This window comes from Tamandua tetradactyla, chromosome 3 (genome assembly GCF_023851605.1).
Source record: "Tamandua tetradactyla isolate mTamTet1 chromosome 3, mTamTet1.pri, whole genome shotgun sequence".
Classification (NCBI taxonomy): Eukaryota; Metazoa; Chordata; class Mammalia; order Pilosa; family Myrmecophagidae; genus Tamandua; species Tamandua tetradactyla.
In genome coordinates, this window is record NC_135329.1 from 148,053,728 (window position 1) to 148,067,900 (window position 14,173).

The 14,173-nt window shown below is 34.7% G+C and overlaps 1 protein-coding gene and 1 non-coding gene across 22 annotated transcripts in view; one reads left to right on the forward strand and one right to left on the reverse strand.

The window, feature by feature from the left end:
* Window positions 1–14,173, reverse strand: part of LNPK (lunapark, ER junction formation factor) — a 174,876-nt gene that overhangs the window by 14,247 nt on the left and 146,456 nt on the right. For 19 of the 21 annotated variants that reach the window (XM_077154230.1, XM_077154232.1, XM_077154223.1 and 16 more), the window contains 3 exons: window positions 5,045–5,150; window positions 3,686–3,756; window positions 2,644–2,814 (listed from right to left, as the gene is read on the reverse strand). In XM_077154230.1, coding sequence (XP_077010345.1) covers window positions 2,644–2,814; window positions 3,686–3,756; window positions 5,045–5,150 — 348 coding nt within the window. Of the gene's footprint in view, window positions 1–1,016; window positions 1,100–1,190; window positions 1,533–2,643; window positions 2,815–3,685; window positions 3,757–5,044; window positions 5,151–14,173 lie in introns of those variants that run through there. The other 2 variants (XR_013172872.1, XM_077154239.1) reach the window with 2 other exon arrangements.
* Window positions 6,966–7,036, forward strand: TRNAD-GUC (transfer RNA aspartic acid (anticodon GUC)). The gene has a single exon. It is a non-coding gene; the product is annotated as a tRNA-Asp (tRNA).

A 14,173-nucleotide genomic window follows, 5' to 3' on the forward strand; every position in this document is an offset into this window, starting at 1 on the left:
CACTGTATTACTCATTTAACCAGAAAAGAAACAGAGGGATCTAAAAGTACTTCTTTACTCTGGCATACTATATATTATGTGCTCTCAGATAAAAAGACAATCCATCTCCCAGTTACTTGTGTTTCTCTAATAGTCTATACCAAAGCATCTGGAAACACAGTTCTAGAAAAAAAATTCTAGGAATTCAAATGAGCAATTACTGGGAGAAATTCTTCTAGGTCTCCTTGTTTGATGAAAACTCCAAGATTCCACATGTTCTAAAGAGCGGTCCAAAAATTTTAAAAGCCTTACATCTCACCCTCAACACAAAACTTCCAGTATCAGAATCCAAACAAAATTTAATTTCAAAGCCTTGCATCAGAGGTTAAGAAAAACTGTTGCTTCTATTAATTCTAGATTATTCATATAAATGGTTACTGAGTATTTATTGAAAGAGAAGTTTGAATAGAAGAAAGTAACTTTTTGGTTCTATCACATAATCTTTGCAATTCCTACTGCTACCAAACAGCTATTTCAGTACTTAAAAATATATAAAATTTAAGCGGGAAACTTATTTTTCAGACTTGAAGTTTTTATATCATTCAAGAATCTAGAAATCAGAAATATAAGCCCTTAAAATTATTTTGGCTGTTAGTACAGAGAGATGATCGAGATGATATGCTCTTACTTAAGAGTTCAAATTAATCATGGGGTATGCCACGGGGGTTCAAAACAAATGCAGCCTTCATCTGTTCATCAGAAATACTCCCAAGTCATTTACTAAAGGAATCCAGTTTGGAATTAGTAACTGTGCATCATGGTGTTAAGATAGCAGTCTCCAAAAAAAGTTTCAGCCTTCTGGAATGCCAAAGATGAAAAACGTGCTCATAGCCATTTTGATGACACCAAAGAGAAGTATTATGAAAAGGCTACCACTCTAGAGACTACCTTAGACCAAATGGAATTGTTCTCCAGGTTCTAGCATTACGGTATTATTAGACTCTGCCTCAAGTTTTGTCTTCACCTATTAACATTACCTTATTAGGGTTGAGATTGAGCCAGTTATACTTCATTCCGGAGATTTCAGAAAGAAAGTGAGGCATCTGGGGTATTTTTCCTCCTAAATTAGATAAGAAGGAAAGGTACAGCTGGGTGTTGATGGCTAACTATCCATCTTGACCTTAGCAGAAGATATAAAGCATGGGACTCACTAGCAAGATTTTTATTTTGTGGCTATCAGTTTTCAAACATTCACTTTCAGTTTCATAATAAAGTTTATTCATGGAATGGACTTCAATTTTTCTTCTAGGCATCTTCAGTATGAAAATACTTTAATTTTCAGTTCCAAGAAGTTGCTTTGTCAAGGCAGATGGTTTGCATGTGACAGCACGCAGCTCAGAGTATGACTCAAGCAAAAGAAAAAATTCAACATTGTGTTTGGAGCAGATGTTGCAGACTTGGAGAAGATGAATGCATTGATTCAGTGTTCGAAGTATACAGGCCTCTGTCATGGCTATCCATATTTAAATTCATTTTGATATTTGTTAGTAAGCCTAAAACCAAACCCAAATCAACACACATATTTTAAATTGGTGCTTCAGAATGCAAAATTTTAAAAAAAGATACTCAAATTCTCATACCATACTTCTGCTATCTGAAAGTTCACTACCTCAAATAACTTCTCAGTTAAAGCAGTTTTTGGAAGACCCAATGCTTTCATAAAGAAGGTATCAAATATATGTAAATTATAATTATGAGAAATTAAAAGGAGGAGTATTAACTAAGAAAATAAACTATGCGATCTAAACATCCAATAAGCATTTTTTTTCTACAAATGCATTGCACCAAAACATCATGGTCTGTGTCATAATTTTAGCACTCTTCATAATTCAGAGTTGCTTAATTAACAGGTCCATTGGCTTAACAAAACTAAAACTCCCAACCTACAATCATAGCAAGAAATAACTAGCAATTTATAGTCAGATCTTCCATCTCATCTTGACCAAATTTTCATGAAACTGCTTCAAGAATTCCTAAGACAGAACTGCAACATAAATTCTAAACCCCAATAAATTCTTATAAATTCTGTTTCTCTAAAACAAGGTTGATTCCACATCAAAAATATTCATCTCATCATGAGCAATGTTAAATCCTGTACCTCTGAATTATTATCCTATCAATGTAATCATCCAAAGACTGCAAAGATGACTTTCCAATACAGATTCCTGCCTTCTGGTAATTTCTACCAATTTAGATAGTAGACACAAAGTTATTTTATCAATCTTAATCATAAATCTTACAAGTTTACCCTTATGAGTAGCTATTTCATAATTCTCATAACTTGCTTCACTCAGGTAACTTTAAAAACGAGAGAAACAATTCCATGAAAACATTACTACTCAAATATCCCAACAGTAATAGAAGAGATCACTCCATAAAAATGCTTACCTAGCTGTTGTAGATGCTTCTTATCACAACATAAGCTTCATTTTAAAACTGAATCAATTCATACCAATCACACAGGAAGTTACAGTATCAAAATAGCTGATAAATGCATGCTGCACAATCTAATAAATTAATCCATTCCTATCTAGAAAAAAGCATTATGCTTTTGTTAAATAGAATAAATTAAGAGACAAAACTTTTAAATTAACAGATTCATACCTTCACTGAGTTGGCTTTCTGATGGAAGCACACTTTGTGATGGCAAGGGACCAACTGAACTTGAGCCTTCTGCAGCCTGCCTTTTCTCAAAACTAAATTCTGGAAGTCTTGGGGCCTGAGGTCTAGTTTTTCTTGCAGGATTCAAGAAAAAACAGTAGGCACATCGAAAAGCTGCAGAAAATTTTAAAAAGTAAACAAAACCATAAACCAAAGGAAGTTCAAGGACGAATCAGATATCTCACAGGATAAATTTTGCAAATAGTCAAAAACCTTTCACAAGTTATTTATTCCTTGTGAAATTCACATTATCTTAATATTATGACGTGTTCTATAAAGCAGATTTTAAAACATACTAATTATTATTAGAATTAGAATACTAATTTTAAAGTAAAAGGAATAACAAGTTACATAGCAAGCTAATTTAGTAAAGCAAGATTAATAATGTTCTAAATGTATTATTGAAATTACATTTCTAGGCACCAGAATCATTAGATATTTTGAATATTGAGAACCTTGCTCATTTATCCAAGAAAATGTGGCATGTCATATTTCAGAAACATAATCAGTTTATTATAGTAGTTCATTTTTTCTCTCTCGAACCTGGGTCTTCAGCACAGCGGGCGAGAATCCTGCCACTCAGCCACCGGTGCACCACCCTATAGTAGTTTTTAATAGCAGCTGCACGTGAGAATCATCTACATAACTCAAAAAACTGCTATTGCCTGAACCCCACCTCAGATCAATTAAGTCAGACTCTTTGTAGGTGGAAACTGGGCATAATAATTTTTAAAAGCTCTTTAGGTGATTCTGATGAACAGTGAGATCTGAGAATAATTGGCCTAAAGGTTAAGCACTAAATGAGGAAGAAACCTGAGTTGCCTTCTTTGTTTTAGTTCTATGTGCTAAAATAAGGTAAATGTGCCTGACCAATATATTCAGTCACAGACAGAGTCTAAAATAAAATGACATTACATAGAAAGTAGCAAAGAATGAGATATGTAAGAGTAAAATATTTATGATCTAACTGCCCAATAATTCTTACCAATATATTCAAATTCTTCTTTCAAAGCCATGCCATTATGAGAAAAACATTGCTGACATATAAGGGCATACCTACACCAAAAGGAAAAACGTACAGACCAGTTAAAAAGGCAGAAAAAGCTCACAGGAGAGGTTATTTTAGCTATCATGGCTAATATATATTTTAACATAGCTAAATATGCTGTAAGTTAGATATTACCTGATAAACCATAAACAACATGCTTTAAGTTAGTTAACAAAAGCCAAAATTTCAATCATTTTAAAATTTAATTTATCCAAAACTAAACTAAGCAACAGTTAAATGAATGTAACCTTACTAAATTAGGAGAAACACATTTGATAACAGAATATTTAAATTTCAGCGATTCCCTAAGTATATTCCTTGGGATGACAGCCCCAAAATCTTTGGAGATACAAAGTTGGAAAAGATGTAAACCTCTTACAGATTCATAATAAATATTATTAAAGCCTCTGAGAAGTCTTGCAGTAAAAGAAACTGTATTTAATTTTGTTTAGTCTGGTTCAAAGTCTAATTTCTATGATTATAATTTCTGTCATGATTTCTATACCTTTGCCATTTATACTTAAACATCTTCCTCATTTCTAATTATACACTTTCTCTATTCTCTATGTATATATTTAAGAAGTACTTGGCCTAATCAAACTTCATTCTGTCTGTGTTGAATAGCACATAATTTATTATATTAACATTAAATTCTGGTTCCCTTATCAAAATGATATTAGCTAGTAAACATGTCGAAAATCTACTCTATTATCCTGTGAATTATTTAAAAGTCTATACTATAACAATAGCTCTTCTCATATCATGTCTATCTCCTAGAGGTATTATGAGGACCCAATAAAATAATTGAAAAAACATTTTAAGAATTATAGTTCTTAAATTAAAAAATTAATTTTAAACTATAGTTTAAAATTAAACTATAGTGCTAAATACAGGTAAATCATCCTTACCATTATAAATATTGTCATCATCACTAAGTCCAAAACGACACCTATAAAATTCCATTTTTACATTCATTTTGCTAGGTGTTCACTACTTTTATGTTCTTCCAGCTTAAAAGTTTCAATGAAATGATTCAACTTCTCTAAAATAAAAACAACAACACTGCAAGGGTCCTTAATATTATTTTTATCAAACAGAGTTTATCTAGACTATATCCAAACTCCTACTAACAAACAAATGAATATTTTTCGTCAGAGTTATAAAATACTTCATTAAGTTCTAAAATCAGGAAAAGGGAACCACAAAACTGTAAAACATCTAGCAAACACACACACATACCCTGACCAGTGAATGTTTTCTTCATTTTCATTTATCTACCATCTTAATAATAATTACCTGTTCTGTGGACCATCACCAACCAAATATTCAACAATTCTATCCAAAGCACCCCGTTCTCGGGGGAGAATGGGTCTTGCTAAAGGTGGACCTGGGGGATGAAGACCTATAAAATAAATAGACACAACCATGAAATGTAATTCAATTACCAAGAAATACCTCTGTTTGTGAGAACTTTTTAAAATATTTTAACAAAATAGCAATATTATACTTATAAATCTCTGTACAGCATTCAAATATGCATTAAAAATACTACACTATGAAAAATATACACAAAAATGACCCAAATTGAACTTCTAAATATGAAACCTACAATGTCTGGGAAGAAAGAAAAATTTATAGGTGGAATTAACAGCAGATTAATGAAGAAAAAAGGATTGTTGAAGTAGAAGATATAGTAACAGAAATATAAAATGAAATGCAGAAAAACACACCTACAGCAAACTATGGATTATAATTAACAGTAATATTTTAATATTCTTTCACCAACAGTAACAAATGTACTACACTAATGCTAGGGGTCAATGATAGAGGGAGATAAGAGATATAAGATGTTTGGGGTTTCTTTTTCTTTTCTTTCTTTTTTTTTGAATAATGAAAACATTCTAAAATTGATTGTGGTGAGGAATGCACAAGTATGTGATGGTACTGTAAGCCACTGATTGTTTAGTTTGGATGGATTTTATGGTGTATGAATATATCTCAATAAAATTGCATGGTATAAGCATTATGTACTGTCATCATGAAGATGAAATTCCATTAAAAATAAAATTGAATTTCCAAGAAAGAGAGATATAGTTTTTTAGTTTGACAATAATTAAGAATTTCAGTAATAAATATCAAGTGTTAGTAAAATGTGGATCACCAGGTAATCTAATCATTCTTAGCAGATTTTCAAATTGATGGTACTGTCATGAAAGTCAAATATCCATATAACCTAACAAGCTGAAATTCCACTGCTAGAATCATATACCTTAAGAAATTCCTGCACATTACCATCCAGTGGTTAGCCATTAAAAATGTCCACAGAAAAACTGTTTTTGCATTTGGAGGAAATTTTTTTAAAAACTGTTGAAGGCGGGCCGCGGTGGCTCAGCGGGCAAGAGTGCTTGCCTGCCATGCCGGAGGACCCCGGTTCGATTCCCGGCCCCAGCCCATGTAAAAAACAAACAAACAAAAAATAATAAAATAAAGCATGCCATTTATTAAAAAAAAAAAAAAAAAAAAAAACTGTTGAAGACACGAATGGCTACACAAATTATTGTCAACTTGTCAGTAAAATATTATATAGCAGTAAAATACAGGTACAGATGCATCTAATCATTAAAATATATTGATAATTGTGTTGGTTTGAAATTGTTATGTAAGTATTATTGATAATTGTGTTGGTTAAATTGTTATGTACCCCAGAAAAGCCATGTTTTCTTTGCTCATCCAATTTTGTGGGGGCAGACCTATTGTTTAGAGTGGAAGCTTTGACTGGATTGTTTCCATGGAGATGTGACTCTACCCATTCAAGATGGGTCTTGATTAGTTTACTCAGTCCTTAAAAAGGGGAAACATTTTGGTGGAAGCTTAGACACTTGAAGAACAGTTGCTAGAGAGCCGACAAAGACAGACATTCGAAGATACTTGGATTGCTGACAGAGAACAGACGACTAAACACAGGCATTTAGAGATGCAGATGTCACCATGTACCTTCCCATGAGATGTTAAGCAAGCAAGAACACAGAGTTGTGTCCCAGAGGAGCTAAGGGAAGGCTCACAGACAGGAAACCATTGGTATCAGAAGTTGTAAGCAACAGAACTGGAAACAAGGACAAGCAGATGCCAACCACGTGTGTTCCTATGTGACAGACATCAGTCTTCCTTGAGTCAAGGTATCTGTTGATACAAATTTCAAAAACATCTTATAGAGGGTGTAAGGGTAGTTCAGTGGTAGAATTCTCGCCTGTCATGTGGGAGACCCAGGTTCGATTCCTGGTCCATGCACTCCCCACCTCATCCCTCAAAAAAACAAGCAAAACAAACAAACATTCAACAAATGGTGCTGCAATAACAGGATACTCACATGGAAAAATAATGAAATGTGACCCTGCCATGTAGCGTACAAAAAAATCGCATCAGCTTTTTATGCAGTTCAAGCAGGTTCAAAGCATCAGAAAACAGAAGTTTTCACTGATTCTTTCTGGACACCTGCATTTTCAGTCCTGACTTCTTAATGAAATGGCTGACAGGATCCATGTTCAGCCACACCCCCATTAGTAAAGGATTGATCACTTAAACTCTCTGGGGACCCACTTTGGAAAATTCAGGAATGTCCCTGATAGAGCTGCTTCTGGCACTAGTCTCAGAGCATGCTACCTGGATAAGCTGAGAGTTTTCAAAGTCATTGATTTCTGGCTCCTTTATTCTTTAGAGTTTAATTCTCAACTAATGTCTTGCCTTTCACAATTTACTATAAGCTGCAAAGAGAAGTTAGACTGTACCTTCTACATTTAGCCTGGAAATTTTCTCAGCTAAATATTCAAGTTCATCATTTTCAAGTTCTGCCTTCTCTCTGACATGAGGACAAATTTTGCCAAGTTCACTACCAATTTATAACAAGGATCTCCTTTCATGCAGTTTCCAATAACACAATCATCATTTCCTTTTCAGATTTCACTGTAAGTACCTTCAAAGTTCATAATTCTACCCATAGTCTCTTCAAAGCAATCCAGGCTTTTTCTAACAAGGACCTCACAATTCTTCAAACCCCCAACCATTACCTAATTCCAATAACCTCATCAAAAGGTCTTATTTACAATGGATTCAAACCCACAGGAATGAATTAAGATTATGAACATGCTTTTCTGGAGAACACAACTCTATACCACTACACCACAGATTCAAGATTTTCAACAAATGCTGAGCACAAGAAAGATAATTTGCATAAGGCACTGCATAATCAAAGTGCTTAAAATAAACAAAAAATCTGAAAACCAGCCAGAAAACAATATTTTCATTGTTAAATCTTAAAAGCAGTCAGAAAAAGACGTACAGAGGAACATAGCTAAGAATGACAGCAGACTTTTTAACAGAAAAGATGAAAGGCCAGAAGACAGTGGTATAACATCTTTAAAAGTTCTGGAACAAAAACTGTCAAAACTAGTAATCTCTATCCAGTGAAAATGTCTTTCAAAAATGCAGGTTGAAATGAAGACTTTTTCAAATATATAAAAGGTGAAGTAATTCATCACTGGTAGACAGAAAAGATAAAAGAAGTCTTTCAAGCTGAAGTAAAACAACACCAGATGAAAATCTGATCTTCACAAAGGAATGAAAAATACCTAAAATGATTATGACATTGGTAAACAGAAAAGACTTTTGTAATATTTAAATCTCTTAAAAAGATCATTAATTGCTTAAAGGAAACATAATAACAATTTGTTGTGGGTTTATAACTTATGTAGAAGTAAATGTATGACAACAGTAGCATGAATGCCAGGGGGTTAAATGTAAGTATTTATATATAATACTTATAATATATATATTTATATATATATAACTCATATATTGTTATATGAGTTATTAAACTATATATGAATTGTCAGGGAATCCCCTGATACTGTGTCCTTAGGGATATCCAAATCAATAGGCCATACTCTCATTCATAAGGCTGACTCTTGTGAAGTTTATGTAGGTAGCAGAGAAGCTTATACTACCTGTAGGCATGCCTAAGTGTTACTTCTGGAGGACCTCTGTTGTTGCTCAGATGAAACCTCAGTCTCTCTAAGCCCAACTCTACAAGTGAAATCATTACCCTCCCCGCTAAGTGGGACATGACTTCCAGGGGTGAAAGTCTCCCTGGCAACATGGGAGAGAACTTTCAGGGATGAATCCAGATCTGGCATCGTGGGATCAACAATTTCATCCTGATCAAAAGGGGGAAAAGAAGTGTAATTAATAAAGTATCAGTGGTAGCGAAAGTTCGAATAGAGTCGAGAGGCTACTCTGGAGGCTGCTCTTACCCAAGCTTCAGGTAGACCTTGCTACCTGTCATAACCTGCCAACCCCCATCCAGAACCATTCCAGCCAATCCTAAAGAACACCTAGGGCAATATATAAGATTCCACGTGGGTTCCAGGCACTAGAGGAACTTTCCAGAAACCTACAACCTCCAGATGGGTTTCTGGTCCAGATAAGTCCTGAAACCTAGCCCAGCCTCTCCAGAACATCAGATAGTTTCACCTCTCTACCCCATATTAGTGACAGACCTTCTAAGAGCAAAAATTTAGAATTGCTATAGCCCAAACAACCCCAAAGAGAGGGATGGAAAGATCAAAGGTGATGGAGGAATTATACATAGAAGATAGGACTTAACACAAATGAATATGAAAGACAAAAAATCTCCAGTATTTAAGAGCACATAGAAGTAAAAATCTAAAATTGTGAAACTGTAACCCGTGTCAAAGTCTGAAATATGTTCTACAACTAATTGTGGTGCTGTGCTTTGAAATTTATAGCTTTTTTGTTAAGTTATTGTTCACAAAAAAAGAAGGAAAAAAAAGTCAATTGTGATGATTAAAAAAAAGTATTTAAGCCCTCTAGCCTCCTATATTCTAGAGCAGCTAGAAGGAAAAATATGAGAGGATTGTATGGTAGCCCATGACAAACTCTGAGATCTATCCTGTAACCACTTTTTGAAAAGTGCTTTGAAAAGCATTGCTTTTTTATTTCTTTGCTTTGTATATATGCTATACTATACAATAAAAGTTAATCTACATATGAATTGGCATTTGAAGGTAAGCTATAAAAACTGAAGATATACTATAAGAAATACAAAAAATAAAAAAAAAAAATAAAAAACTGAAGATATACTGTAAGCCCAAAAGCAACCACAAAAACAACAAAACAAAATGTTATAACTAATAAGGCAGAAAAGAAGATAAAATGGAATCATAAAAAATATTCAACCCAGGAATGTCATTATCACAGGGTGCTGAAAATAGATGGTAATTAATATTTTAAAATGTCACCTTATGTGTGAGACTAAAGCAAAAAGTGTTTGCTACAAAATTTATATTTTGACTAGTGCATTTCCTAATATAACTTATGTAGACAGTTTGATTGAACACCATAAATACTTGGAATCTCAGGTAGGACATTAGATTTTGTTGGTTTGTCTGGAGTGATGCCCCGATGAATCCCAGAGTGATTCGATCAGTGAGTGGAAAAGTATTTGCAAAGCCCCCTTTGGGGAATGGTGAGAACGGGGAGAAATTCAACTTCCCTAAGTTGAATTCTTGATATTCTCACAAGCAGTGTGGACAACCAAAGCTATAGGCTGAGTCCCCAGTCTTGGGGTTAGTTCATATGAAACTTAACCCCACAAAGGATAGGTCAAGCCTACTTAAAATTTAGGCCTAAGAGTCACCCCCAAGAGAGCCTCTTTTGTTGCTCAGATGTGGCCTCTCTCTCCAGCCAACACAACAAGAAATCTCATTACACCCCCCCCCCCGTCTACGTGGGACATGACTCCCAGGGGTGTGGACCTTCCTGGCAACGTGGGACAGAAATCCTAGAATGACCTGAGACTCAGCATCAAGGGATTGAGAAAAACGCTTGAATGAGCTGAGACTTAGCATCAAGGGATTGAGAAAACCTTCCCAACCAAAGGGGGAAGAGTGAAATGAGACAAAGTGGCAATGGCTGAGAGATTCGAAACAGAGTCGAGAGGTTATCCTGAAGGTTATTCTTATGCATTAAGTAGATATCATCTTGTTATTCAAGATGTAATGGACAGGCTGGAGGGAACTGCCTGAAAATGTAGAGCTGTGTTCCAAGCCATGTTTCTTGAGGATGATTGAATAATGATATAGCTGTCACAATGCGACTGTGTGATTGTGAAAACCTTGTGTCTGATGCTCCTTTTATCTACCTTGTCAAGAAATGAGTAGAATATATGGAATAAAAATAAATAATAGGGGGAACAAATGTTAAAATGAATTTAGTTTGAAATGCTAGTGATAAATGAAAGTGAGGGGTAAGGGGTATGGTATGTATAATCTTTTTTTTTCTGTTATTGTTTTATTTCTTTTTCTGTTGTCTTTTTATTTTTTTCTGAATTGATGCAAGTGTTCTAAGAAATGATGAATATGCAACTATGTGATGATATTGAGAATTACTGAATATATATGTAGAACGGAATTATGTTAATGTTTTTGTTCTTAATTTTTTAATTAATAAATTAAATATAAAAAAAATTTAACCCCCCCAAAAAAATTCAACCCAAAAGAAGGCAGAAAATAAGGGAAAAGGTGGGACAAACAAAAAACAAACAGTAAGATGGAAGATTTCAACACCAACTCAAACATATTAAAGGTAAATAGCCTCAACACCCTAATTTAGAGGTAGAGGCCATCATATTGGATAAAAAGGGAAGAACCCAACTACATATTGCCGGTAAGAAGCCTATTTTAAATGGGTTCAAAGTAAAAGGATAGAAAGAAGATTCACTATGCTAACACAAATCAAAAGAAATCTGGAGTGGCTATATTAATAGTAGACAAAGTAGATTTCGAAGTAAAAAAATATTACCAGGATAAAAAGGGTAATTTCAAGGTGACAGTGAAGTCAAGTGTTCTAGAAAACAACAATCTTCAACAAATATGTGCACGATAACAGAATCTAAACACATAAAGCAAACACTGTTAAAAGTACAAGGAGAAATAGAAATTTCAATATTCTTCTGTTCTAGTTTGCTAGCTGCTGGAATGCAACACACCAGAGACAGATTGGCTTTTAATAAAAGGGGATCTATTTTGTTAATTCTTCAGAGGAAAGGCAGCTTACTTTCCACTGAGGTTCTTTCTTACGTGCGAAGGCACAGGATGGTCTCTGCTGGCCTTCTCTCCAGGTCTCTGGGTTCCAACAACTTTCCCTGGGGTGATTTCTTCCTGCACCTCCAAAGGCCTGGGCTGAGCTGTGAGTGCCCAGATGAGGTATGCTGAGCTGTTTGGGCTGTGCTACTTTACGGTTTCTCATTTAAGCACCAGCCAATTAAGTCAAACGTCCTTCGTTGCAGCAGGCACGCCTCCTAGCCAACTGCAGATGTAAATCAGCAACAGATGAGGTTCACATACCATCGGCTCATGTCCACGGCAACAGAACTAGGGACCTTCACTTGGCCAAGTTGTCAACTGAATCTAACTACCACACCTTCTTTCAATAATTGATAGAATAAGCTGTCAGAAAATCAGTAAGGATACAGAAGACTAGAACAACACTATCTACTACTAACTTAACCTAATTGATATTTACAGCCACTCTCCCCAACAGGAACAGAATACATATTCTTTCCAAGAGAACTTAAAACAATTACCAAGGCACACGATATTCTGGGACAAAAAAAAAATCTTAATATACTCAAGATTCAAATAATACAAAGCATTTTTTCTGACTACAACAAAATTAAACTAGAAATCAGTAAACAAAGATATCTTAAATATCTAAATAATCTAGGGTTCAAAGAAAAAATCAAAAGGGAAACTGAAAAGCATTCTGAACTGAAAAAGGATGGAAAAAAATGTCAAAAGTATGATACCCAGCTAAAGCAGTACTTAGAGGGAAATTTCTTACACTAAACATCTATATTACAAAAAAAATAAAATATCTATAATCCCCAACCTCAGCTTCCATTTTAAGAAACTAAAAACAGATGAGCAAATGAAACCCGAAGTATACAAAGAATAAAGTAAGTAATAAAGATCAGAGTATAAATCATAAAATAGAAAACAGAAAAATAATAGAGAAAAGCTAGTTCTTTCAAAAGATAAATTGAGTTTACTCTTTCTTTTTACATTTCTTTTTCTGGAGTGATGCAAATGTTCTAAAAATGATCATGATGATGAATACACAGCTATGTGATGATATTGTAGGCCACTGATTATATTCCATATATGGACTGCTTGTATGTGAAGATTTCTCAATAAAAATTTTTTTAAAAAAAGATAAATTAATAAACCTCTAACCAGATTAATCAAGAAAAAAATAGAGAAGGTATAAAATACTATACCAAGAATGAGAGAGATGACATCTCATCGGATGCTACAGATATTAAAAAGATAATAAGGGAAAATTATTGTGCCAGTTTGAAGCTATTATGTACCCAGAAAAGTAATGTTCTTTAATCCTCATTCAATATTGCAAGTAGAATCTTAAATTTATTGTTTCCATGGAGATGAGACCCACCCAATTATAGGTGATAAATTTTGATTAGATGGTTTCCATGGATATGCGTCTTCACCCATTCAAGGTGGGGTTGCTTACTGGAGCCTTTAAGAGGGAACCATTTTGGAAAAAGCTAGAGAGCCACCTGGCTTTTGTCAGAACCAACAGAGTCAACAGAACAGACGGAGCCCTGAGGAAGCCATTGAAGAAGCCCTTATGAAATGAGAGAAAGCTAGCAGATGTCACCATGTGCCCTCCCAGATGAGAGAGAAACCCCAAACTTCATTGGCCCTTTCTTTGGAGTCAAACAATCTTTCCCTCGATGCCTTAATTTGGACACTTCCATGGCCTTAGAACTGTAAACATACAACTTATTAAATTCCCATTTTTAAAAGCCATTCCAGTTCTGGTGTATCACATATCAGAAGCTTCCAAACTAACACAATTATGAACACCTTTATGTCAATAAATTCTACAAGCACATGAAATACAGAAATTCCTTTAAAGACACAAACTACCAAAGCTCACTCAAAAAGAAATAGGGTTGAATTGACCTGTGTGTTCCACTGATTAAAACTAGAAGTAAAAATGGGTTCTTGCAGGAACTGCTTCAATGGTGTAATCCATGTATGGGGGTTGTTTTGGTCCGGGGTGTATGTGTGTAGATGGGGGGCTGCTATTGCATGCTGTGGGCTGTATTTTAACAGGAAAACATGAGCAGTACACCACAGCAACAGCAGGGGTAAATGATGGGGGGAGGGATAAGAGTTTAGGAGAGGTTTAGAGTTCCTACTTAGTGAGGGTGTGTGTATTGGTTATCTTTTTCTTGGGAACAATGAAATTGCCTAAAATTGAGAGTGTTGATGGACTGTGGACTTTGGGCATTATACATGATGCCTAATGAATACAGGTGGCTGA